Source organism: Vulpes lagopus, chromosome 21, assembly GCF_018345385.1.
Source record: "Vulpes lagopus strain Blue_001 chromosome 21, ASM1834538v1, whole genome shotgun sequence".
Classification (NCBI taxonomy): domain Eukaryota; kingdom Metazoa; phylum Chordata; class Mammalia; order Carnivora; family Canidae; genus Vulpes; species Vulpes lagopus.
In genome coordinates, this window is record NC_054844.1 from 1454036 (window position 1) to 1481272 (window position 27237).

At 42.1% G+C, this 27237-nt stretch overlaps 1 protein-coding gene across 50 annotated transcripts in view; it reads right to left on the minus strand.

Moving 5' to 3' along the window:
* Window positions 1-27237, minus strand: part of CACNA1C (calcium voltage-gated channel subunit alpha1 C) — a 760002-nt gene that overhangs the window by 212462 nt on the left and 520303 nt on the right. For all 50 annotated transcript variants that reach the window (XM_041735639.1, XM_041735630.1, XM_041735636.1 and 47 more), the window contains exons 6-7: window positions 14010-14168; window positions 8164-8360 (exon numbers count right to left, since the gene is read on the minus strand). In XM_041735639.1, the coding sequence (XP_041591573.1) occupies window positions 8164-8360; window positions 14010-14168 (356 nt within the window). The remainder of the gene's footprint in view (window positions 1-8163; window positions 8361-14009; window positions 14169-27237) is intronic.

The window sequence follows — 27237 nt, forward strand, 5'->3', positions numbered from 1 at the left end:
GAGGTGAGGGAGAAGAAAAGCAAGACGGACAGCTAGCCAACCCTAGGACACTTAATGATTGTAAGGATGGCCATGTGATCCCAGGGTCTCTATGTGACATTTTATTATAAGGAACAATGACATAAGCCTTTCACTATTCTTAGCAGTGGTCTCATTTGAGTCCACATTTGTTCAATAGTATTTCCTGAGTGCTTACTGTGTGTAAGACATTGTTTTCTGTGCCAGTAAGAGTGACAGGGTTAAAAACAGCCCTGGATAGGAGAAGATATCTGTGAGGAGGCATTCATGGAAACTGGATCTAAGTCCATGAAGCCTCTAAGTGTCCTAGCTTTTCCTTTCTCAGGTTAAGTCCTGCCAGTGAAGGTCAGAGTCCTTTCTTCTTGCCTAAGTTAGGGAGGGTGAGGAGGTCAGGAAGAGCTGAGGGAAGCTGTGGACACCCCCTGAGAAAAGGCACACACCCATGGTGCTGTGCATACAACTCCATGGATGGATGCATGGACCCCATGTTTCTGACCAACCAGCTGCTCTGTGCTAATCCCAGAAGAGCTTTTCCCAAGAGTGGCAATGGGGGCCTGTTCTGAGTCAGTTCTCCTGCTTCGCCCTGGATCTCAGACGTCCTTACCTTCCTCAGGACAGACAGGAACCGGTAGTTCCAGGAGGCATGCTTGCTGCAGTGCACTCTCCCAGAGCTGCCTCTGGAGCCTGGGAAGATGGTGAGTGGGTGCAAGGGCTGGTTGGCACTCAACCAACTTCCTTAGAATGAAATCTCTCCTGACTGGTTCCTCATAACCCTAAATTTATGAACAGTTAACCTCATAGAAAATACAGTTCCCTGAGCCACATACTCTCAAGTCAACAAACCCATGAATCTCAGAGGTTTCCTTGGGCTCTTGTTCAGTTTGGGTGTCCTTTCATTTGTGTCACAGTTGGGTGACCTTAAGCATAATTAAGAACCTCAAATGGAAGGAGCTACAAACCACACTGCCCCTAGATAGCCCATAAAGAGTTTTGTGATAACCTTATGACCCACAGATAACCTCACCACCTCATGATAGCCTCATGACCCAGATATTCCACTGATATTCTCATGATAACCTCATGACCCATAGATATTTTCATGACCTATCAATATTCCATAGAGAGCCAGGGCCACATCTAGGAGACTCATGGTCTCTATCTCTCCCTTGTCCTATCCTTCTGCTTTGGTGTCTTCCTTGCTGTGGGACCATTCTTTCAAAGGTTTAAGACGTAGAATAGCAGGTGAGGGGCAGGAGGTAGGAGGACAGATGGGAGATTAACAAGCTTCCGAGGTGTTCCTAAGACCCCACCTCTTCCTCAGCAAGTAATGCTTAGCAGCCACTGATTGGTGGTTCTCTGGTCTGTCTGGGTCTGGCCTGAGAGGAAAGCGCCCCTTTTTGTTTTCTCTTTTACTTTCTCCTCTTTATTCTAGGCCACCTACTTTGGGGGCAGACTGGATAGAGAGAGAGCATACAATGCTGGGTGTCTCTGAAGTAGGGCGATGCCTGGAGTGATGAGATTGATGTCTTAAATCAGCTGGAATGGAGCTATTAAGAAGAGAGAGAATAAATAAAGGCGTACTTTTAAAAAATGACCTAGATTGCTGATACCCTTATTTAGAGGTGAAAAAAGGATAGGTTTTCTCAAGCCATTAAAGCTTTATGTTTCCTAGGCCTATAACAAAGGAAGCTTTGTGACTTTTCCAAGGAAGGCATATTTAGGCATCTTGATGTCTACCACCAAGCAGCCATTGCAGCCTCTAGGCCCAAGGACTAACAGGATGACCCCAGCCTTTGCTGAAACACATAACTTACTATTCCAAGAATCCATAGACAGACCAAAGGTAATACCAAATGAAAAACACAGAAGAACCTTCTAAAAACAATATCTAATTCCTTGAGGGCAACCTCAACCTTAAACCTTCAAATCCAACATATTTTTTTTTCACAAATAAAGAAAAAATAGGAGGAACAATACCTCCTGGGTCCTAGTGCATCAAGGCCACTCTCAATTCTAGCTGATTTCCATGAGTTCTCAAGACATGGCACCTTTTCCTGTAAGGTTTGTGGCACAGGCACTGTATATCTAAAAAGACTAACTACTTTCAGTGAATGCCAAGAGGGCTATCACTTGACACCAAAGACAGGAAGTATAGACCCATGAAAGTCCCAGTGCTTTCTACAAAGTATTGGAAGACAGGGTTTGCTGCTGCCATGAATGCCAGTGCCCAGGGTAATGGTTCAAAAAATCTGTGACTACTCTTGACCTTTGTCACCTTGCCTGTGGACATAGGGTTTTCACCTGTGAGTCCATCAGACAGCAAGCAAGTTAGACAACAAGCTTCACTTGACTCCTTCTTGTCCCTGTACTTGATTGTCATTGTACATGGAGAAACTGTGAGTGCCTCAAGGTATAAGCAAAAGCCTGCATTAAGTGGCGGAAGACAGCAGAAGGCTCCTAACATAAAGGGAAGCCAACAAAATTAACTCCTCAATCTATTAAAAGAAAATCCCTCAACTCAGATGGAATTATGCACTGACATTCTAGGGGAGGCCAGGAAGGGTTTGAGTAGAGGGGCAGCCCCAGGTATGAACACTTGTGTAGGAGACAGCTGGTTCACAGCCAAAGGAAGATACATTTATTTGTCCTGGGCAGCCACCAGGTGTGGGCTTGAGTTTGATGCCTGTGACTGTACCTCTAGGCAGGTGGCCTTTCAGACACCTTGGGTGAGAACACTTTAGGGAAGCTGAGCTGTTTCTTGGTTCTGTTTTAGGTTCCCTCAACAGAACCAAGAAACAGTTCTCTCTAATTTCCCAAAATGCTATAAAGCTTGCTTTCCCCATGGAGGGGGGGAGCCTCAAAGCCAGTGAAATTCCCCTCTCTCCTGGAAGTGTTCTGTGCCAATGCAGAGCTCTCCCTTAGTGTAGTGTTCTGTCCTAAGTCATATTTCCTTGGGTGTGTCCTCCATCTCTTCAATTAGATCCTAATTCCTTGAGGGGAGGACTTCTTCTCCCCAACCCTCCATCCTAGTCCCTACTTAGTCCTACGAACATAGTAAATGCTCAATAAGTGTTTGTTAAATAGAATTATTGAATAATAAGGACTCATATAATACTAGTGAAATGAATAAAATAAAACTTAATAATTAAATAAATAATGTCTTTGAGAGATGCTAATTCTCTTTCTTGACATACTTATAAACCACTAATTTATTTCTTTGTTTAAAACAGCATGGGCACTAAGTGGGGAGAACTCTAACAGAAGCAGATTAGAAGTTAAGGACTGCAGGGTCTAAAGTAGGACCTCCCAGTTTCTCTGCTCTGATACCTGTTAAAGAGCCCAGGATGCTGTTTCTAGGTTACTTGAGGATTTTTTCCCCAGCTCTTCACTTGGAATGACTCTTAGGTCATAAATAGTACTCAGCTCCTTTTCTGTTTCTTGATGCCTTCAGAGACTCATTTTCTATATTCTGTAGTGAAAAAAAAAGTGGCTTTTTGAAAAAAAGATGGAGTAGGGAAAAAATAGGGTAAAGCCCAAATCAACCTGCCTGAATGCAAAAGACCTTTGTCATAAATGAGAGATGTTTCAGCAGCTTCAAGAGCAGATATGAGTGGCCATCTTGGGGTATGTGTGTGTGTGTGTGTGTGTGTGAGAGAGAGAGAGAGAGAGAGAGAAAGTTTAGTAGGAATATCTTCCCAGCATTTCCAGACATGTAAGTGGGACAAGACAAAGTGTGGAACTGACAACTGACTTATGAAAGGTTAAAACATTAGAATTTTGTTCCCAAGGTCTCCTGCTGAGCCCAAACTATCCCAGTTGCTACAAAAGACACTACTTATGATTCTAAACATCTTTTCTTTATATGACTTCTCATTAAGTATTTCTAGACTTATTTTTAAGTTCAATTTGTATTTTTAAAAAAGTAGTGAAACAACTGATCCTGGAGAAACCAATTGCAGGGGGACAATAAGTGGTGTCAGAAAGAAGTGATCCCACTCTGTTGGTGGTAGATGGGGTAGGGTGTGATTCCAGGAAAACCTGGACCTGAGTGCTTTTACTGTGCTGACAGTATGAAATATTCTTGGGGGCCCTGGGTCAGGAGGGCATTGGGTGAGCAGAGATCAGTAGAGTCCTCTGGATGAAGGATTATTCAGGCATCTAGATTCCTGAAGAGCTAGAAACATGTATTCTTGGGCGACGCCTATTCTAAGTGCTGCCTCCCTTTCCCACAAGTCTCACCTGCAACCTGCTCCAGGTGTTCCAAATCCTGGGCAAGCAGCCATGTTATTCTGTTTCGCAAGAGCATGGGGCTATGTCAAGTACAAATTCAGCACTGAACACTCGATTGATGTTTATGCTACCTGTGATCTGGCCAATGTGGAAGGGATAATGTTCAGGATTTCAAACTGACCCCAGTCCTTAGACAATGTCTGAGAATCCTGCAAATCATCTTAATTCAGCAGCCTCTTCTATCTTCAGGAAGGCACATGTTCAAACCATGTAAGACAAGTATTTTTAAATTATATGCAGGGAGTTAGGGGTGTTTGTTAAAAAAATTCATAAATTCGAATGTAGAAATGGAAACCAATGGTAATGCCATACAATATTGGATTCTTCCCTGTCTTGGTGCTACACTACTTCTAAAGAAGACTGAAAATTTCTTTTACTCACTTTTCCCCTCTATTTTAGAAGAGGCATGGACATTCTGAGAGTAAATGAGATTGTAGCTTATGAAGACATCGCCCAAGGAAACCACACCTCAAACTGAGTTTTGGCTTAGTTTCCAAATCCTCAATGTCCCCCACCCCTTACCCTGTCACCTGTAGACTTGGTAAAAGAAATATTTCAACAAATTGCTCACCTAGTTGGAGCCGTGACCCAATGTATGGCCAATAGCTTTAACATCTGAGGAACTGCTCAAGTATTAGTTGGCCAAGTTTGATCTTACTTTTTAGTTCACTAATTCTTCAAGATGATAACAATGTGATGAAATAATGGATGTCACAGAAAAAGAGAAATGGATTTGATATTACCCATAGTAGGAGACAGGTGTCTGCCATTTTCTACTGTTGACCTCCTTGATCCCTTCCATCCCAAGCTATATCTAGTGATTGAACCTATTGCTTCGTTAGTGCTTTAATGGTTGATTCTCTCCCTAGGAACATCTATCCAGCTGTTTGATAGTTCAGAGTGAATCTGAATCTGGGGTTTCCATTCATTGCTATACTTGAAAATCTCGGTGGCTTCTTCCAACATCCTCTAGACTTGACCCTTGTATTTGAAGGGAAATACATTGTTCTGAGTGGTAGATCCTACTTCCCCAATTTCCATGGAAAATATAGCTTCATAGATTGGTTCAAATCCAGTGGCATGAAAGCAGCACCATGCAGATTGAATAGGTTAGACTTCTAGGGCATATTTCATATTTCAGCTTGGGCATCAGAATCACCTGGGAAGACTTTTCAAAATGTAGATACTGGAGCCTAACTTTGGAATTTCTCCATTCAGTGGCTTTGAGGGAAGTCTGGGCATCTTTATATTTCGACATCTCCATGTTTTAAACTGTACATTGGGATTTGAGAGGCTGTGGGTTTAGAGATACGGGCCCAGAGGTAAGAAGGAAGAATGCTGAAGGGGGAGGAAGAAAGAGAGAGAGGAAAGAAGGATGGAAGGAAGAAGTGGCCATAGAAAGGTCAAAGCGATTAGACAAATTGAAAGCAGGAGCATTGGGCTGGGAAATGCTTCCATCACGAATACCCAAGTATGAGGCTGTTTAAGCTTTAGAGGTGTGTGTGTATGTGTGGGTGTGCATGTGTGTGCGTATGCACACCCACCCACCCACCCACACACACACAATATGGCCATTTTGGGAAGGTGCTGGGAAAATCAGAGACACATGTCCCATGAGCCTGGGAGTGTTCCTTCACCTCTGACACTTTTTCCGTTCCCAGCCTGAGCTCTATCACACACACCCCAGGGGAGAAAGCACAACACAGCTGCTGAAAATTGGTAGTTGCAGTTGTGTGCTTCTTCTCATTTCCCACCCTGGCTGTCATTAGGACAGTATTTCTTTGGGTCACATCTGGCTGGTGGGGTATCAATGACTTGTGGTGAGGGAGAGGGAGGGAGTGATGAAGGAAAATCACAAAAATACATCAGGGCCATCAGCAAAGTAAATTATACCTATTCCCCCAGCCCCACACATCCACCCACTCACTGCCACCCTGCCCTCAATTTGCTGCCATGGAAGGCGTTCTCATAGCAACTTAAGGCATGGGTTTGAAGCTCATGTGATGTGGCTCTGAAGCAAAGTTCCATATGATCTTATGTTCTAGGGTCTATCAGAAGCTGCCCATGTGCAGAAGAGTGTTTCTGTCCTTGACTAGCCATAGAGATCTACCCAAGGTAGAAGGACCACTTGGGAATTTGATCAGCTTTGCTAAATGAAATTAATTTGCCTAAGCATAGTACATTTAATTCCCTCTTTTCCTTTTAGAAATTATTCAAAATAAAAAAATTATTCAAAATCAGTTTTTATCGAGCATGGGTCTAAAAAATGTTTTCTCATGTTTCATTTTAATTAGAGGGAGAGGTGATTTGACTTTTGTCTTTTTTTCAAAGTATCACAATCACAACTTCACCATGGCACAGGCTCCAGTTGTACCACCATTATTCAGTTTAGATTTAGTGTTTATCTAGACTGAGCTTTTCAGTCTGAACTGGATGTTATTTATGTCTGAATATGTACCTAGGAGCTTCCCCGACATGCAAGAAATGCTCAATAAATGTTTGCTGGGTACAAAGTTCTTGGGTAAGTTTCAAGTAGTCATTTGCAGAGAAGTATGCATTTCATAGCAACACGGGGTTTTAGCATGTTGACTAGAACATAAAAATTGGGAAAAGAGGGTTTTGAATCAATAGGACCTGGTGCTTATGAAAAAATTAACAGATACAATACAATACCCTGTATCACATCTCTGTGTTGTTACAAAGCTCTTCTGATTTTAGGAAGAAGTCAACACCTCTCTTGGCATCAGTTCCTTTCTATCTGGCAGCTCTGTTCAACGGGAAGACATTCACTTCCCTCTCCCTCTTTCTTGCTTTAGTATGTAGGCACTATTCCCTTAAGCAAGCTCTTAGACTGTTTTCGGCATGGCCAAATACATTTGACTATTTGCAAAACTGTGGGTGAGATGGTATTTTCAAGACTGGCAACAAACATTTTTCACCCAAATGCTGGAGAACAACACTGGATTCTGGCAAGTCATTCCTCAAGCTCTTGTAGGAGATACTACAAAGAATTATATTTTCTGGAGCTTTCACAAATAATGGACTTGACTCTGCCAGATGGAGACAGCTCAAATATGGTGTGTATATTTGCCTGTCCCATAGGCAGAAATCTGGCACTTTAATAGTTTGAAGGTTGGAAAAGTAGTGTTGGCTGCTGGATAATAAAAGGGGCATCTTGAAAGTAAAAGATTTACCATTGACTGGTTGACACTTAGGAAGCGGTATTTCTAAATATGCATCACACAACCAGCAGTGTTTTGTTAGCAGTGAAAATGATGGCAATGTATTGGTCTGATGGACTATTCTAATATTATAAGGTAAGATTAACATGAGAAATAAAAATATAATAGCATGACATCATACTATTCAATTCAATAAAAATGGTTTCTTGAAAAAAAAAATTGTTTCTTGTTAGAAGACCAGGCCTGACTTATCTCCTTAGCCCTAAAAATTAATAACTATGCTCTCTAGCTCTCTTTTGTGGACCGATGCAAGACAAGGATAAAAACAGAAGAAACTCTACAGTAGGAAGGGGAGTTGAATAGAATCCTTGTGTCAGGTTTGGTCAACTCATTCACAGAGCATCAGCTGCATGCCAGTGTTTCTCACTATGGTAGGACAAACTGACAGATGACATTTTGCTTAGGCTGGTGGGCAGACAGAGAGACTCAATAGATGCAAGTTTCATGCTTTGTTTCTCAGGAAAGACCTGGAAGAAATCAAAGACATTTATCAACTATTCCATCAAGGTGTATATGTGACCATAAAGTCATGGGGAGAGTGGAGAAGGGAGATGTTGAAGAAAGGCTCGCAGCCTTCTGGACTCCCCACCTCTGCCCATCTCAAGCTACGTACCCAGTACAGCACATCTGTCCAGCCCTCCATGGTGATGCACTGGAATACCGTCAACATGGCGAAGGCAAAATTGTCAAAGTTGGTGATGCCATGCTTGGGCCCATCCCACCCGGGCTTGCACACAGTGCCATTCTGGCACTGCCGCCCATGGCCTGTCTCCAGAGCACAAGGGGAAGGATCATCTTCTGCTGGAACATCTTGAATGATCAGGGGAAAAGAGAAGGAAGCAGAGGGGATGGAAAGAGATAGGCAGAGAAAGAAGGAGTGAGAAGTCAGAGAGAAAAGTGATAGGATAAGGTTAATGGGCTAGGCAAAACAACCATAGCAACAATAATGTAGAACAAGTTTTCATTAGTTCCCTCATAGAGGAATTAAACAACATAAGGAACCAGATACTCATTTAGGCTATTGATTTAGAAAGTCAGTACTTTCAACTAATTATAAAACTGTATTTTAACCTTGGTAATTGATTTCAAAGATAGTAAGGCTATTGCATATTCTGTTGTAACATGTTGGCATCCTGGTCAAATGGCCAATTAAAAACTATGATCATGCAATCACTCCAAGTGGAAAATATTCTGAAAAATGATAGGAAGTCTATCTTTTCTTTTTTTGGTGATAAAGTATCTATGAACACTTCCATTGGAATACCAGAGTTTAGGTTGAGGGCTATATTGACTGGAAGAGTCTTTCACATAATTAGTGAACAAATCCCATTTGGTAACACTTTCTTCATTACATGTTACAAGATACATTACCAGTGATAAAAATCATTTTATAGTGAATCCTTATGTTGATAAAGGTCCAAAATAAATTCTGTCTATAGAGGGGAAGTAGCAACCATAGTGGCTTTTATTACAACCCTTGAGTACAAACACTGCTGACTCTCTTTTATGTATGTCATGTGTAACCCTGTGGCACTGGTCTCCAGCATTAATACCTTTAAGAAGAGAAGCATCATTTTCTGACCTCTAATCAAGACAGAACGGCATTGGATGACAGAGAGAATGCTCCCTAGGTACAAACAGACCTTTTTCAGGAAACTGTATAACATATCTACTGTGGCTACAGATGGTGTTTGGGCTAATTTCACATGGTGAGAAGAGCTACCAAAAAATCAATAATTAAGATGTAGCTTGTATTTTTGGTGTGGAGATCACTGGTAAATTGAAATAAGACTAGACTGATCTAGAGGCACCTGGGTGGCTCAGTCAGTTAAGCATCTGCCTTCAGTTCATTCATGTCAGGGTCTTGGGATCCAACCCCACATAAGAGCCCCGCCTCAAGACATTGAGCCTTGCACTGCATTGGGCTCCTTTCTCAGTGGGAAGTCTGTTTCTTCCTCTCCCTCTGCTCCTCACCCTGCTCATGTGCTCATTCTCTCTCTCAAATAAATAATAAAATCCTTAAAAATAGATTAGACTTATCTAAGAATTCCCATTATGGTAAAATACTGGGAGTCTTGACCCAGCTATGGAAGGTAATGTTTTGAAATTCATAGAAGTTTGTGAAATTAAGGACATTGTCTCATGCTTGTAGAAGGTAACAGTAATAAACAGAACAGACTTCAGTCCTAACAAATAGTTGCCTTTAACAATAGTGAAAATATGCTCTCAGATAGGGAATTTGCTTATAGTTTTCATTTCGAAATAACAGGTCACTCAGGATCTTTTTTTGTTTCATATGCATCAAAACAATTACAAGTGCCTAGGATCTCTGTAGTGAAGATCACTGGTTGGTTGGTTGGCTCTTTCTCAGTTTGTGCCTGCAAATTTGCAACTGTTTACACAGAGGAAGATGGAAGATGAATATTAATCCTAAGTAAGGGACTGATCTTACGAGAATGGAGTTGAGCAGCATGCTTGAAAATATATGCTGGAGTGTGTCTTCTTGGCTTTTTTTCTTTTTTTCTCTCTTAACAGCTTTATTGAAATATAATTTACATGTCTTACAATTCATCAGTGTAAATGTACGGCTCAATTATTTTTAGTAAATTTATATAGTTGTGCAGCCATCACCACAATCCATTTTAAAACATGTCCATCATTCTCCCAAATTCCTGTGTGCCTGTTTGCAGTCAATCCCTGCTTCTCTCCCCAGCCCCTAGCAACCTGATCTACACTCTGTCTCTATAGCTTTGCCTTTCCAGAAATTTCATAGAAATAGAATCATGCGATATGTAGCTTTTTGTGTCTGTCTTCTTCCACTCAGCATAATGTTTTTGAGGTTCATCTGTGTTGCTGCACATATCAGTATAGTATATTCTCTTTTGTTGCCAAGCAGTGCATTTCACTGTACGTCTATCCATTCACCAGCTAATGGACATTTGGATTGTTTCCAGGTTTGGGCTATTGTGAACAGTAAGTGCTGCTTCCTGGCTTATTCTTGGCCTGGTGCTTCGGGTTGTGTATGAGTCTTTGTGTGATGACCAAGGTGTAAAGGTCTGCATCACTGGTCCCTGTACTGTTGGAGAGAATGACAGCATCCACACCATTTCCTGACTTCGGGATCTGGCTCCCAACAGGACTCCACTCATGTAACTGAACTCTAGTCAATTTTTTGTGACTTCTGAATTTTTGAAATCTTTGGAGATTTGGACATGAGTTTAAACAATGGGAGGCTATAAAAGGGGGGAATTCACTAAAAAGTGAACCCCAAGCTCAAAGAATACATAAAAAAGTGAGTAACAAACACCCCAAAAATAGAGAGACTGAGAAACCAAGAACTAAACAGATCACATGTTCTGTTGGATTTCTCACTCATTCTGGTGATGGCTTTCTACTGTGATGTGTTTAGTCTCTGTGATAAAAGGAGATGGGAGAAAAAGAGAAGGTGAAAAAACAGAGGGACAACTTGCATTTCTTTTTCTTCTGCTTTGCTTTCTAGTGAATAACGATGCTATTAATCTTTGTATTGTGACTGCTCATCTGACAGCCTTCCTTGTATTCTCTATTCCTGAAACAGGCAAAAATAAGGAAAAAGTGAAGGTTGCTAAAGTGAATTCTGAATGTCCTCAAGGTAGAAAAACATATTTTGGAGTTTTACAAAAAAATATATGTTGAAAGGAAAATGGCATCAAGGGGAAGTGATCTCATTAATAAAAAAGAAAGAGATGAGGTTCAGATAGATTATCTAAAGGCTCAAGTGCCACTGCTATTTTAAATCTATCTTGAACAACAATAAAAAAGATTTGAGAACAATTAAGAAGCAATGATGATCTGGTAAAAATAGGTATCTATAAAAAGCACTAACGGGAACACTTGAAAAATATGAACACACATCAGCAGGTCCTTGCAACATGCACTTGAGGGTGAGGGGAAATTAGTTTGAACATGAAAATGTGTTGGTTTTCTTTTGCAGAGTCATGAAGCTGGAGAAAGAAACAAAGATGTGGACCCTACGCTTTAAAACAGAAGTGAAGAGAAACAGAATCTTTCTGGAAAGTCCAAATTAAGTTTGTGGTAAAAGAATGGTGAATGGGGATCCCTGGGTGGCTCAGCAGTTTAGCACCTGCCTTCGGCCAGGGGCATGATCCTGGAGTCTCGGGATTGAGTTCCGCATTGGGCTCCCTGTATGGAGCCTGCTTCTCCATCTGCCTGTGTCTCTGCCTCTCTCTCTGTGTCTCTCATAAATAAATAAAATCTTAAAAAAAAAAAGAATGGTGAAGATTAGGAGAGATTTTAGAAACGCAGTTAATACCAACAAGAACCTGAAATCCTGGGAGAGTGCCAGTTAGGGGTTCTAAGGAGAAATCAAGAAAGACAAAATCAATTACTTTTTTAGGATCCAACTTTAAGGAGCGAATACAATGAGAGTAATTTCATTTCTAGGTTTGAGCCAACCAATTCTTTGCTGGTCTCAGGGGTAATTAGTGTGCTTGGGAGAGCAATTCAGAGTGACCTGGCTCAGAGTGCCATCAAACAGATGGGACAGCCAGAAACAAAAGGTGTCGGCATATGGTGATGTATCTGTTGAGGAACTAGGAAGGCACCTTGCAAATGCCTCTGGGATTGGAGAAAAATTGCCTCTTCAGAGACCACCTCTACAGGGAACTGGAAGGGCAGCCTAGAGGCTGAATAATGGTCCACCCAGCCAGCTCCAGAGCTTTCTTTATTGAAAACACAGCTCAAAATCCAATGTGTCCTACAATCCACAAGCACATAAAATTCATAGTCTGAGAAATAATCTTAAAGTACAGAAAGAAGAATTTGATCTAAATTCCATTAAAAATATGACAGGGCTCACAAGCACCTTTTATAATCTAAGTTTGCAGAAAAATATGGTAATTTAATCCAAAGTCTGAAATTAAACAAAACAACAATCACTCATTCCAAAGGTGGTACAAAACTCTCCAAAAATACATGGGGATTGGTTTCAAAGATTGCAGATTTTTGGTATTCTTCTCTATGGCTGCATGGAGTACGACCAGATTCCCATACGTTTTTTTCTTCTCATTAGTTTTAGTCACTATGTAGGTGGAAAAGGCCCTGATAACAGTACTATCATGTTCTGTTGGGAGTGATGCAGTAGGTCCTTGGATTTGTCATCAGATGGCAGATTTAGGAAAGGGAACTACATGAGCTCCTGATTGCAGAGTATTGAGTGAAAAGGCTTCTATAGCCAGCCAGGTGTCCTCAGCCCCTCTTCTCAGCAGGGAGCCTGACTCTGCACAGAGTGAAGTCATCTTCCTGGTGGAGCTGGCATGGCTCTTCTCTCTGGACCACTTCTTGCAGAGTCTGTCCTCTGAAACCCTGGCTCCCCAGGCTGTTGGTCATTTTCACTATGGGAACTAACTAACTTCCCTTCTAACTCCTGGGGTGAAGGTAAAATCCACCACTAAATAATATGATGCATCTTCTGGTAGTCACTCCTTGTTGTACAGATCTGTCCCTACTTACGGTTCCTAAAGCAAGAGGGGTCAAATTTAATTTAAGCAGTACAGATGGAGAGCAATGTGGTATCTTTTAAAGATTCAGACAGATGCTCCCCTTTCTCCACCAAGATGCCAAAACCAAGATGAAAGATCTTGTTGTTGGAAGAAATAATCACATAAATTTAACACTCCCCTTTTGGGGGGAAGTATTTTTTTTCAACAAATTTTTATGCTAAACTATTTTATGTATCTAAATTTTGTCAATTTCTGTTTAAATGATTTTTTAAAGGTGCAGCTGAAATTTTAGTAACCTAAGACAGTTTGTAGCATATTCCACAAACCAAAACTTTAGTCCTTTTCAGAGAAGTGCTTAATGGGTCAGCATTGCTTGTTAAATATATCGATTTATGGAAAGGACCTGGAGAGAGAAGTGTCAGAAAGGCCTGCCTGTAACAAGGGGCCAGGAGAAGCAGAAAACACTGAGCACAGAGGAGGCAAGATCAGCCCCGAAGGGTGGACAGAACCCAGGGCTTTTGATGACAAGGGACACTGAAGGACCAATGAACAGAGAGACACACCGTCACTACATCAGTTCTGATTTTTAAATTAAAACACTCTAGGTTGTCTAGGTGATGTTTCTTGATTTGCACAGCTCATTTAAACTGTTTAGTAGTGCTGGATGGGAGCTTGCAATTAGCTGTTTCAACAGAGATCTATTTAGTATCTTAGTGCAGGAGGCAGCATATCAGTCTCATAACAGGGATGTATTTCATTAAAAAGAAATATTAGCTGAGAGGAAAAGAATACCAATCTCTGCCTCTCATGTACCCATGGAATGAAAAGATGAGTGCTTCAGTGGAGGACGCCTGCCCTAGCACCTCTGGTCATATGGTAGCAGTTCACCCAGCACAAGGAAAGTAGTGATAAGACAGGGAAATTTCTTGAGAGCTGGTCACTCGGCATCTTCCCTTACCTGCTATGCCTTCCTGGTTGTAGCAGGTCTTATGCATTTTCCCCATGAAGAGCTCCAAGCCGATTATGGCATAGATGATAATGACAAACAGCACTAACAGGGCAATATGCAGCAGGGGCACCATGGCCTTGATAATGGAATTCAGAACCACCTGGAGACCTACAATGACAAAATCAGACAGTAGTCATGAGCACATCAGGTTCCATTTACCGAAACAAGTGCTATTTTGGATGCCGTACTGACACGATCTCATGCAATCTTTTTAGCAACTCTACCAGTGATATGTCATAAGCCCCATTTTTCAGATGAGGAAAGTGAGGCTTAAGGTCACCCAGTCAGTGAGTGACAGAGCAGTGATTGATAACTAGGTTGGCCTGACTCCAAATCTTTCTTGGAGGCACATGCAAATGGAGGGACTAGCAGATGCTGTGCTTCTAAGGGGAAGAACATATTGTTTTATCCAGAATGGTCCAATTTTTAATATCCTGTCTTAGAGACAGCCTAGCATCTTTTTGTTCTAAACCAGTGTCTCACTACAGGAGAGTTAACTTGGACTAGAGACAGCCCTGCAAGGACTCACGTATTACTCAAGGTGGGATTACTAGAGCCTATGGTTGAACCATCTGCCAGAAAACATAAATCTAGTTGTCAGGCATCTAGGAGGGTGGGACTTCCTTTGTTGAAACTGATTCATACCTCCCAGGATACAAGTATGTGGTGGGACCTTCTCTCCAGAGATTACATGAGTGGACCTCTCTGTCTATAGATTTCCAACCAGGCCCCTTTCCCTCAGAACCTAAATCTGAAGAACATATCAGCCTTCCATTCAAAAACCCCAGTGAAGGGAGTTCATGTTTAATGGATGCGTACTTTCCATCTGGGGAGATGAAAAAGTTCTAGAGATGGATGGTGGTCATGGCAGCACAGTGTGAAAATACTTAGTGCCACTGAACCATACACTTAAAATGGTTATAATGGGCAAATTTTGATATGGATATGTTACCACAATAAAAGCTGAAAGTACCCAGATCCTGTCAGGAAAAAAAAGTAAATGAAAAATCCTATTTAGCATATGGGTCTTGTCAGTGCACCCCAAAAGTCTTTAGGCTTGTACTATTGTCTTGTGGCAAAAAGGATCCCTGAATTTATGAGCTCAACCCTCTTTGACACCAAGAATGCTCTTTGTTTAAAAGGGATGTTACAAGTTTTCATTTGCAAATAGTGGAGCCAGAGTTATCAGAAAGCCACCCCCAGATTACATCCAGTCCCAAGAAAGCTTTCTGTCTACAGTGACTACACCAAATCTTCATGTCTAAGGAGAGAAGTGGGAGAAGGACAGGTTCTCCTTCCTTACCTCTAGGCCAGTTGTGCCAGATTTTCAGTTCCTAGAAAATCTTGTGGCCACCTTTGACATACATAAGGTGGGATACCTACCTGTGCATCACCTATACAGGGCCACTTCTAGCGTCTCCACCTGAGGTACCCACCCAGCTGTGGACATCCTTCCACTCTTCCGTGTACTGGGAGTTTCACCTTTGTACTCACCCATGGCCCTCCCTATGCACTGGATAAACAGTCTGGGTCACCCTCTTCCCAGGCCCCAAGGCAGCCACTGTTGTTTTGTGATTTGGTGGAGTGATTTTCACAAGGCAAATTAGAGGAATTCTCCCTAGCTATTAAGCCAAGATGGGGAGAGGCAAAAAATATATAAAAGAAGAGAAAAGCTGGAATAATTTTACCTGTGAGTTAATGAGAGTGCTTTTGCAGCTTCCCATTAGAACAAGATGTTTTCAGATCCAAATGATTTCATTAATTAGCAAGTTGTACACACATTAGTGTTAAAGTACGTGAAGCCATGGAGGAAGTTGAAAACTGAACTGCAAAACAAGTTTCAGAGGTGTCTGCTGGTGGAGGAGTGCTCTGAGTGCTCCTCACTGAAGGGGAGGGAGATCTCTGGCTCAGGCCTACCTGGGCCAGCAGCAGGATTTGTTATCAGACCTTCGATGCCACCGCCTGGGGTGCTGAGAAAGTGGTGGGAGACACAGAATGGGAGACTCCCCTTTGTGCTATGGCCAGAAGTTCTTCTGCTCTCAGAATCCTTCCTGTGCCCTTCATGGGGCACAAGGGCTGGAGCCTGAAATACTTTTCTGTCCACTCCCATCCCCTGCCCCTCATTCTCTGCATTGCTAGTCAAAATAGCTTTTCTTTTAGCCTCAAATATGCCATACTGGCAGACCTCAGAGATATTGAAGGTTCAATTCCAGACCACTGCAAGGAAAGGAATGTTGCATTAAAGCAAGTCAAATGCATGTTTTGTTTCCTGATGCATATAAAGGTTGTGTTTATACTACGCTGGAGTCTATTAAAGCGTGCAATAGCATTACCTCTAAAAACCCAACATATATACCTTAATTAAAAAATACTTTTTTTGCTAAAAAATGCTATCATCTGAGCTTTCAGTGAGTCATAATCACCAATCACAGATCACCATAACAAATATAATAATAATAAAGAAGTTTGAAATGTTGTGAGAATTACCCACATGTGACACAGAAACACAAAATGAGCAAATGCTGCTGGGAAAGTGGCTTGGCAGATTTGCTTAATGCAGGGTTGCCACAAATCCTCAATTTGTGAAAAATGCAGCATCTGCAAGCACAATAATATGAAGCACAATAAAGCGAGGTATGCCTGAACTTCCTCTGCCCCAGGGCTGTGAAGCATGCTGTCCCCCTCAGCCTGGAAGACTTTTCCACAGTCCCCTCCTACCTAGCCTTCAGCTCTCAGCCCAAGCATCTCTCTTCCCCAAGCTCCGGGACAGAGAGGTTTCCTCTCTTATATATCTCCTTGGAATGATTTTCCTTCCTTTGGAGCATTAGTCTCACTTCAGAATTATATGCCTATTTAGTGGTTTTTGAGCATTTTTATTTGTCTTTCACATTGTACTGAGTTTTGTGAAGACAGGAACCGCCCGCTCTTTTCACTGCTTTAGCACTAATGCCTTGCTTGGTGCTCAGCATGTGGCAGGCACCCAGCAAGTATTTACTGAAGAAGGGACAAAACTCTCAATCTAGGTTAATGTTCTTGCTGTCATGGTGATCTGATGGACTTCGCTGCAATGGAGTCTGCTCTACAGGTAAGGATGTGAATGGACAGGTAAGTTTCAGAGGCCTGCAAACTTAGGCAGAGACTACTGAGTAGGCTACAGAGAGGCCAAAAGGAACCTACAGCAGTCTGTGGGGCTCCCTTCCAGCCATCAGGGATGCCATCAGAGTCCTGAAATAATGCTCTGTTCGCCCATCCCTTTCTCAGCTGGGGGCCATACCACCCACCTGAGCACCCAGTCCAGAAATCTGATTCCTGAGGCTTTTCCCTTTAACTGGTTACCAAGTCATGCAAGTTTGATTTTGAAGTATCCTTGGACAAGAACAAATTATTTTTACTATATAAGTAACATACGAAAAATAATGTATTATAGAGAAAATGACAGAGAACATAGAAAATAATAGAGAAATAGAAAATACTTATTATAGAGAAATTAAAAAACATGGGAAGCAAAAAGAAGAGGGAAGTCATCCCTTATTCCACTCAGAGATGACCACTGTTGCCTTTGGCATGTATTTTGGATATTTTGGTTCATGACTTGTTTTCTTTTTCTTTATCCTCTTGGTGTTTTTCGTTCAGTTAACAGTCTCTTTAAGTCCAGTTTTACCCAGTCTTCATGTTACAGTTAGAAAGCTCATGCTGAAGCACAAACTGGGGGCACCTGGGTGGCTCAGTGGTTGATCATCTGCCTTCAGCTCAGGTCATGGTCCAGGTCCTGGGATCAAGTCCCTCACCAGGCTCCCTGCTCAGTGGGGAATCTGCTTCTCCCTTTCCCTTAGACTTCCCCCCCCACACCACTTGTGCTCTCTATCTCTCAAAATAAATAGATAAAATCTTAAAAAATAAGGTACAAACTGTAATGTGTTGCTTCCCTGATGAAAAGTCCTTTGATGACCCTCACCACCTACAGGTAAAACCCACCTGCCTCCTTTCATACTTTGATCACATCCGATTCCAGTTTACACCTTACATTCCAAGAATATACCAAACTGTCCAAAGTTCTCTCCTTTCATGGCTCCCTATCTTAGCATATGCTATTCCACCTGCCTTGAATATCATTCCCTGCAGCCTCTTGCATCTTCTCATCTTTCTATCTCAGCACATAGTAGTGACTCATGAATGCGCATGAAGCAGAATTACATTTGTAAGCACAGGCTGCCTTAGAAAACACTAACCACAATGATGAAAGATTTGGAAACCATGTCATGCAATAATCTTTAGAAGAAACTGAAGATATATTGTCAGGAAAAGATAAGACTCATGGAATGGGAAAAGCATAAGCAGAGAGGGTGATATCAATGATTTTCACATGATTTAAACTGCTATTTTGAGAACAGTTAGATGAATTTGATGTAACCACATGGATGGAACCAGGACTAATGAGGAAGTTTCCAAAAAAGGTTAGGTTCAACAGAAATGAAAACTATCAAAAAAACCAGACCTATCTGAAGGTAGAATGAGATACTTTAAGAGATAGTGGGATAGCCAAAATATGGAAAGAGCCCAGATGTCCATTGACAGATGAATGGATAAATAAGATATGATATATATATATATATATATATATATATATATATATATATATATACACATACATACACACACATATATCATATATATGTAATGGAATATTGATCAGCCATAAATAGAATGAAATCTTTCCATTTGCTGCAATGTGGCTAGAACTAGAGGGTATTATGCTAAGGGAAATAAATCAGTCTGAGAAAGACAAATACCATAAGATTTCACTCATATGTGGAATTTAAGAAACAAAACAGATGAACATAGGGGAAGGGAAGGAAAAATAAAATAAGATAAAAACAGAGAGGGAGGCAAACCATAAGAGACTCTCAACTCTAGGAAACAAGCTGAGGGTTGCTGGAGGGGAGGGGGGTGAGGGGATGAGGTAACTGGGTGATGGGCATTAAGGAGGGCACCTGATGAAATGAGCACCGGCTGTTATATGTGACTTATGAATACTAAATTCTACCCCCAAACTAATAATACACTATATAGCAACTAATTGAATTTAAATAAAAAAATAAAAGAGGTAGTGGGCTCTCCATCCTCAGTTGTGTCCAAGTATTGACTGAACAAGTTCTTGGAGGAGGTGCCTTGTTGTCATTCGGCCACTGGGTGAAAAATTGCCAGGCACACTAAAGTCCCCTATATCCTCATTAACCTATTCTGAAGACATTACCATGGGTCAGGTGCAGCTCTCAGCACTCTCCTTGGATTATTCTATTTCCCCCTTCATAGGCAACAACCTATGAAGTAGGTACTATTATTAACTGTATTTTACAGATGAGAAAAGTGAGTCCTAGAGAAGTTAAATGACTTTCCCATAGTTATATAGCTGGTGAGTGGTGGTATGGGGTACAGCGCCAGGCAGCCTGGCTCCAGAGCCTATGGTCTTCATCATTGTGCTAAATGTTTCCCTATACCAACTAGACTGTGGGTCTCAGCCTCTAAAATCTGCGTCTAATAAGCAGTAACACGTTTGCAACATCTGCAGTGAAGGTTGAGAAGCCTACTTCCTGCTTTCAGGAGAGCCCACATGTTTCCGAGGCAAGTCCAGGAAAGGCTTCTAGTTTCTGCCTGCTTTCCTCACAGCCAGGCCAGGATGGCAGAACTCAGGCTGCTGCATGAAAGCATAGGGCCAGAAGTCCTTCTTTCCCATCCATCATACAGACTGTAGCTCTTCAAGGCCTGGATGCTTAATATCTTCTCTTTGGGACTGGCTCCCAGCTGTCCCAGAAACAGTTCCTCCAGCTCAAGCTCTAATTTGGAAAACACATTGATATTTTGCCACCCAAGTGTTCTCCTGCAATAAGCCACACTTACAGATAAGCAATTGCTAGGCCCTTCTTCAGGGCTGGCTGATCATGTCGTTGGAAGCAAATGGGCCCTAGGTAAGCCTAGTGAAGAAACTACTGGAAAATGCCCTGGTAACACAAGATCAATAAAAGCCTACAAATGAGATGAGTCTATTTTCCTAGCCTCAACTCAGGATATGAGATCTGACAAATACACGTGTACTAATGGGGACAATAGGGGAATATATTTGATATGAGAACTATACCAGGAAATTTGGAACATAGAGATCCACACAGGGATTAAACATATCATCTAGAAATTCAGGGTCTGTTAATCTACAATTCATGTCAGGTGACCTCTTGGTAGAAGGAAAATCTCCCAAAATGCCTGGTTTCCAGACCTCCCAGGGAGATGGGGCTTTGGGAAGTGGCACTATTCAATGCTGAATTTAAGAAAAGGACAGAGATGGAGCTTAGTTGGCATATGGCCTTTTCTTTTCTCCCTCTTATGTTGCTGTTAAGCCCTGGACTAATGGCTGCATGCCTTCAGGGGTCCAGCCTGCAAATTCAAGGTCAGTAAAGGCTTAGAGGATCTGGGTTTATAAATCATCCTATTTTTTCCTTTAAAGATTAAGAGAAATCATCAATCAGTTATCGAAAGTAAAACCTGGCTTCTTTCCTGAAGACAGTGTTGAGATTAGCCTGAAAATGCCCTGGCTGACTGAAGTTGGTGCTTCCACACCTGTTACAGATGGTCCACCATGAAGGATACATGGCTGAAGACACATCATACTCTTGTTTTATAAAAGAGCATCCCACTAAAGCCTGCTTTGGTGATGAATTGTTCTTTTCAGGGCCCCAGGAGTCACATCAGGAAGGAATTTGAAAATGACTTTGTGAGCAAGAGCCTGAACAAGGAAAATGAAAAGTTACTGGAGCTGAAAGGTAATGTGCAAAAGAGTTGTCTTATCAAGTGCTAGACCTACAGGCTCTGTTCTTTTCATGTAAACTCTGTTTCCATGCTCCTTCTTTTGAACTAAACTTTTAAGTCATTCTGGTATAAAATGAGAGGAAAGGGAAAAATAATTGAAGACCCCGCCAAATTGGAGATCTTTGCTAATAATAGTTTGAATTCAGTTTTTAGGTTCCACATTGACTTAAGCATTTTTTGTTGGTGGCTAGGAATGTACACTTCACGTCCAACTTTTCAGACTCCACAGTTCCAGCCAAGCATTCAGAAAGCAATAAAAATGATCAAGAAATCCTGATTGTAGAACTGACAAGGAAACTGCTGAGAATCACTGAACCAGCAGAAGAGTGGTTTGGGTTTAGTGTAGTGGTGGTAGGTACAAGTTTCTCATAGATAGACTCAGTTTGTCAGAACAGGAGGAGGACTTTGGGATCACCTAACGTAGTATTTTAGTTTTCACTCATTCAAAGGATATATATTAAGTTATGTTTCATGGGCCACCTGCTATGTTAGGGTTGGAATAGAGTGGTGGATAAGAGGTCTATAGGCATTGTAATGGAAGCCAAACATTAATCAATCATACAAATATGTTCTGTCTCACGAACTAGGGGTGGTGGAAGGGGAGGAGGGCGGGTGCTGGAGGGGAATGGGTGACGGGCACTGAGGCGGACACTTGACGGGATGAGCACTGGGTGTTTTTCTGTATGTTGGTAAATTGAACACCAATAAAAATTAATTTAAAAAAATAAATAAACATTTTGGTAAATTTCACCAGTGAAGCAAAAAAAAAAAAAATCATACAAATAAATAATTACCAACTTGTCAAGATTTTTAAGGGAAGAGAACAAGGTATGCTGAGGATCATCCTTTGGCACAGAGGGTAGAGGAAGGCTTCCCAAAGAGGAAGAGAACATGGCCAGGTGAGTGGGCAGGTAGACAGGTCCAGGCAGAGAGGTCTATAAGTTCCAGCTGAAGAAGGTTGCCTGAACAGCTCAGGAAAGACCTATGGCTCTCCTAACTGTTAGCCTCATGCTTTTCCTTTGGCTTTGTTCTGCCTATTAAAAACATTACTGGAAGGAGATTTGGGAAACCAGTTTGCTGCTTGTTTGAAGTATGGGAAAGCAGAAATCACTTTCACTTTCAGAGAAAACAATTCAGGAAGCACAATGAGAAAGACTCTCCTGACAACTTCCTCATTTGTAAAATGGAGGAAATAATCCAAGCCACAGGGAGAGCAGAGGAAGGCAGGGAATTGGGCCAAGAGTATTCTACAGGCATACCTTGTTTAACTGTGCTTTGCTCTGCTGCACTTTGCAGATACTACATTTGTTTTTACAAATCGAAGGTTTGTGGCAACCCTGCATTAAGTCTATTTGTGCCATTTTTCTCAGCAGCATTTTGCTCACTTTGTGTCTCTGCATATTTTGGTAATTTTCACAATATTTCAAATGTTTTCATTATTATTATTATATTTGTTATGGTCATCTGTGATCAGTGATCTTTGATTTATCATTGTAATTATTTAGGGGTGCCATGAACCCCACCCATATAAGATGGCAAACCTAGTAAGTGTTGTGTGTGTTTGCCTGCTCTAGCAACTAACCACTGAAACACAACAATATTGAAATTAGGCCAGTTAATAACCCTACAATGGTCTCTAGGTGTTTAAGTGAAAGGAAGAGTTATGTGTGTCTCTCTCTCCTTTTAAATCAAAAGCTAGCAATGATTAAGCTTAGTGAGGAAGGCATGTATAAAGCTGAGACAGGCTGAACTCCAGACCTCTTATACCAAACAGCCAAGATGTGAATGCAAACGAAATGTTCTTGAAGGAAACTAAAAGTGTTATTCTAGTGAGCACACACAATTGAGAAAGTGAAACAGCCTTATCGTTGACATGAAGAGGGTTCTAATGGCCTGGAGAGCAGATCTCACTAGGCATAACATTCCATTAAAAAAAAGCCTAATCCAGAGTCAGTTCTATGAAGGTTGAGAGCGGTGAAGAAGCTGCAGAAGAAAAGTTTGAAGCTAACAGAGGTTGGTTCATGAGGTTTAAGAAGAGAAGCCATCTCCATGACATAAAAGTGCAAGATGAAGCAACAAGCACTGATGGAGAAGCTGTAGCAAGTTATTAGAAGATCTAGCCAAAATCATTAATGAAAGTTGCTACACTAAACAGATTTTCAATGTAGACAAAATAGTCTTATATTGGAAGATGCTTTCTAGACTTTTATAACTAGAGAGGAGAAGTCAATGCCTGGTCTCAAAACTTCAAAGGACAGGTTGACTCCTGTTAGGGGCTAATGTAGTTGGTGATTTTAAGTTAAAGCCAATGCTTTACCATTCTAGGGCCCACAAAAATTATGTTAAATATACTCTGACTATGCTGTATAAATGGAAAAACAAAGCCTGGATGACAGCACATCTATTTACAATACAGTTTACTAAATATTTTATGCCCACTGTTGAGAACTACTTCCCAGAAAAAATGGTTCCTTTCAAAATATGACTGCTCACTAACAATGTACCTGGTCAGCTAACAGCTCTAATGGAGGTGTACAATGAGATGAATGCTGTTTTCATGCCTGCTAGTGGAACATCCATTCTGCAGCCCATGGATCAAGGAGTAATTTCAACTTTTACAATTTAAGAAATACATTCTGTAAAACCACAGTTCCTATTGATAGTGATTCCTCAGATGGATCTGGGAAGAGTAAACTGAAAACCTTCTGGAAAGGATTCACCATTCTAGATGCTAGTAAGAACATCTGTGATTCACAGCAAGAGGTTAAAATATCAACATGAACAAGAGTTTGGAAGAAGTTGATTCTAATCTTCATTGCTGACTTTGAGAGGATCAAGACTCCAGAGGAAGTAACTGCAGATGTGGTGGAAAGAGAAAAAGAACTACAAGTAGAAGTGGGACCTGAAGATGGGACTACATTGCTGCAATCTTGTGATAAAACTAGAACAGTTGAGGAGTTGCTTCTTATGGATGAGCAAAGAAAGTGGTTTCTTGAATGGAATCTACTGCTGGTGAAGATTCCATGAAAACTGCTGAAATGACAGCAAAGGACTTAGAATATTACATAAACTTAGTTGATAGAGCAGTAGCGGGGTTTGAGAGGATGGACTCTAATTTTGAAAGAGGTTCTACTATGGGGAAAATACTATCAAAGAGTATTACATGCCACAGAGAAATTGTTCATGAAAGGAAAAGTCAAACAATGGAGCAAACTTCATCATTGTAGAGGAATATATTTCCATTAAACAGGTGCTCAATAGAGCATTGTCCTTACCATGTCCATTAAGACCCCTATTGTCCCTAGACCTGAATCACTTTGGACCTGGGACACAGATGTTGAGGAAGTGTAGATAAAATACCAACATTTCCCAGGAGGAGAATCTAGGATGATGCTTTTCTTCTTTAACTACTACTTCTTCCTCAGTTTGCCCTGGCAGAAATAGTATCAGAGGGGCTCCCCTTCTCTAATGAGGAGAAACTGATACCTAGACAGTAGAGAGCTCTTCTTCTAAGGGTCAGAGTTGTTATCTCCAGGCCACCACACACAACTGTGCATTCCTTACCTATGAACCTATTGAGCACCTATGAAGTACTCTGCTGATTGCTATGGGAGGTGGGGGAGAAGGATAGTGCAATGCAGTGGTTAAAGCATAAGGACCCCTGATTGACCCAAATGACCAGGTTGAATCCTGGCTCCACCACTTCTCAGATAAGTGACCTTGGATAAACTATTTGATCTCATCTTAAGGTAAGGATGATGATAGTCCCTACCCTTGATTAAACCAGTCAATTCACATTAAATACTTAGAACAATTGTGGCAGATAGTAAATGCCATTATTATTGTAAGCATGGTCAAGCTATCAGTGGAACCCTAAAGCAGTGAATGTGCATACAGGTTACCTGGAATCTTGTTAAACTGCAGATTCTGATTCAGGCCATGTAGGGAGGAGCCTGAGTTCTATATTTCTGAGCATGCCTGGGTGATACCAAAGCTCTTCTTGCTCCACTGACCACACTTTGGGAAGCAAGGCCATAGAGCATGCTGGTCATCCTGGGAGGTCACAGCAATCTCGTTTGGTCTTGCTCTTAAGTAGTTATTGGATTTTCATCGTAGTAGGGTGATCCTTGTCACATCACTCTTGTCAGATAATTTATATGAGGGAGGAGGGGCAAGATGGCAGAAGAGTAGGGTCCCCAAGTCACCTGTCCCCACCACATTACCTAGATAACCTTCAAATCATCCTGAAAATCTACGAATTCGGCCTGAGATTTAAAGAGAGACCAGTTGGAATGCTACAGTGAGAAGAGTTCGTGCTTCTATCAAGTTCTAGGAAGACGGGGAAAATGAAATAAAGAAACAAAAGGCCTCCAAGGGGGAGGGGCCCCGCGAGGAGCCGGGCTAAGGCCGGGGCGAGTGTCCCCAGGACAGGAGAGCCCCGTCCCGGAGAAGCAGGAGCTGCACCAACCTTCCTGGGCGGAAAGGGGCCCGTAAGGAGTTGGAGCAGGACCCAGGAGGGCGGGGATGCCCTCGGGCTCCCTGGGACACTAACAGGCACCTGCGCCCCGGGAGATGCGCCGAGCTCCCTAAGGGCTGCAGCGCGCACGGCGGTGCCCGGAGCAGCTCGGAGGGGCTGGGGCGGCGGCTCCGCGGAGGGGGCTGCGGGGTGGGAGCACGAATCCATCAGCGCAGGCCCCAGAGCGCAGGGCGCCGGGACACAGCCCAGGATCCTGCCTCCCCCGGGACAGGCAGAGGCCGGGAGGGCCCAGGACAGCGAGGATGCTCCTGCCCCGAGCTGAGCAGATCAGCGGCCCCGCCCTGGAGCCTCCAGGCCCTGCAGACGGAGAGCCCCGGAGCTACTGCGGGAGCTGACTCCAGGGCTGCAGAGCTGGCCCCGCCACTGGGGCTGTTCCTCCTGGGGCCTCACGGGGTGAACAACCCCCACGGAGCTCTGCACCAGGCAGGGGCAGAGCAGCTCCCCCAAGTGCTAACACCTGAGAATCAGCACAGCAGGCCCCTTCCCCAGAAGACCAGCTAGAAGGACAAGTTCCAGGGGAAGTCAAGGGACTTAAAGTATACAGAATCAGAAGATACTCCCCCGTGTTTTTTTTTTTTCTGTTTGCTTCCCCCACCCTTTTTTTCCTTTCTTTTGTTTTCTTCTCTTTTTTTCTTCCTTTTTTTTTTCTCTTTTTCTTTCCTTCTTTCTCTCCTCTCTTTTTCTCCTTTTCCCAATACAACTTGTTTTTGGCCACTCTGCACTGAGCAAAATGACTAGAAGGAAAACCTCACCTCAAAAGAAAGAATCAGAAACAGTCCTCTCTCCCACAGAGTTACAAAATCTGGATTACAATTCAATGTCAGAAAGCCAATTCAGAAGCACTATTATACAGCTACTGGTGGCTCTAGAAAAAAAGCATAAAGGACTCAAGAGACTTCATGACTGCAGAATTTAGATTCAATCAGGCAGAAATGAAAAATCAATTGAATGAGATGCAATCCAAACTAGAAGTCCTAACGACGAGGGTTAACGAGGTGGAAGAACGAGTGAGTGACATAGAAGACAAGTTGATGGCAAAGTGGGAAACTGAGGAAAAAAGAGACAAACAATCAAAAGACCATGAGGATAGATTAAGGGAAATAAATGACAGCCTGAGGAAGAAAAACCTACGTTTAATTGGGGTTCCCGAGGGTGCCGAAAGGGCCAGAGGGCCAGAATATGTATTTGAACAAATCATAGCTGAAAACTTTCCTAATCTGGGAAGGGAAACAGGCATTCAGATCCAGGAGATAGAGAGATCCCCCTCTAAAATCAATAAAAACCGTTCAATACCTCGACATCTAATAGTTAAGCGTGCAAATTCCAAAGATAAAGAGAAGATCCTTAAAGCAGCAAGAGACAAGAAATCCCTGACTTTTATGGGGAGGAGTATTAGGGTAACAGCAGACTCTCCACAGAGACCTGGCAGGCCAGAAAGGGCTGGCAGGATATATTCAGGGTCCTAAATGAGAAGAACATGCAACCAAGAATACTTTATCCAGCAAGGCTCTCATTCATAATGGAAGGAGAGATAAAGAGCTTCCAAGACAGGCAGGAACTGAAAGAATATGTGACCTCCAAACCAGCTCTGCAAGAAATTTTAAGGGGGTCTCTTAAAATTCCCCTTTAAGAAGAAGTTCAGTGGAACAATCCACAAAAACAAGGACTGAATAGATATCATGATGACACTAAATTCATATCTTTCAATAGTAACTCTGAACGTGAACAGGCTTAATGACCCCATCAAAAGGCGCAGGGTTTCAGACTGGATAAAAAAGC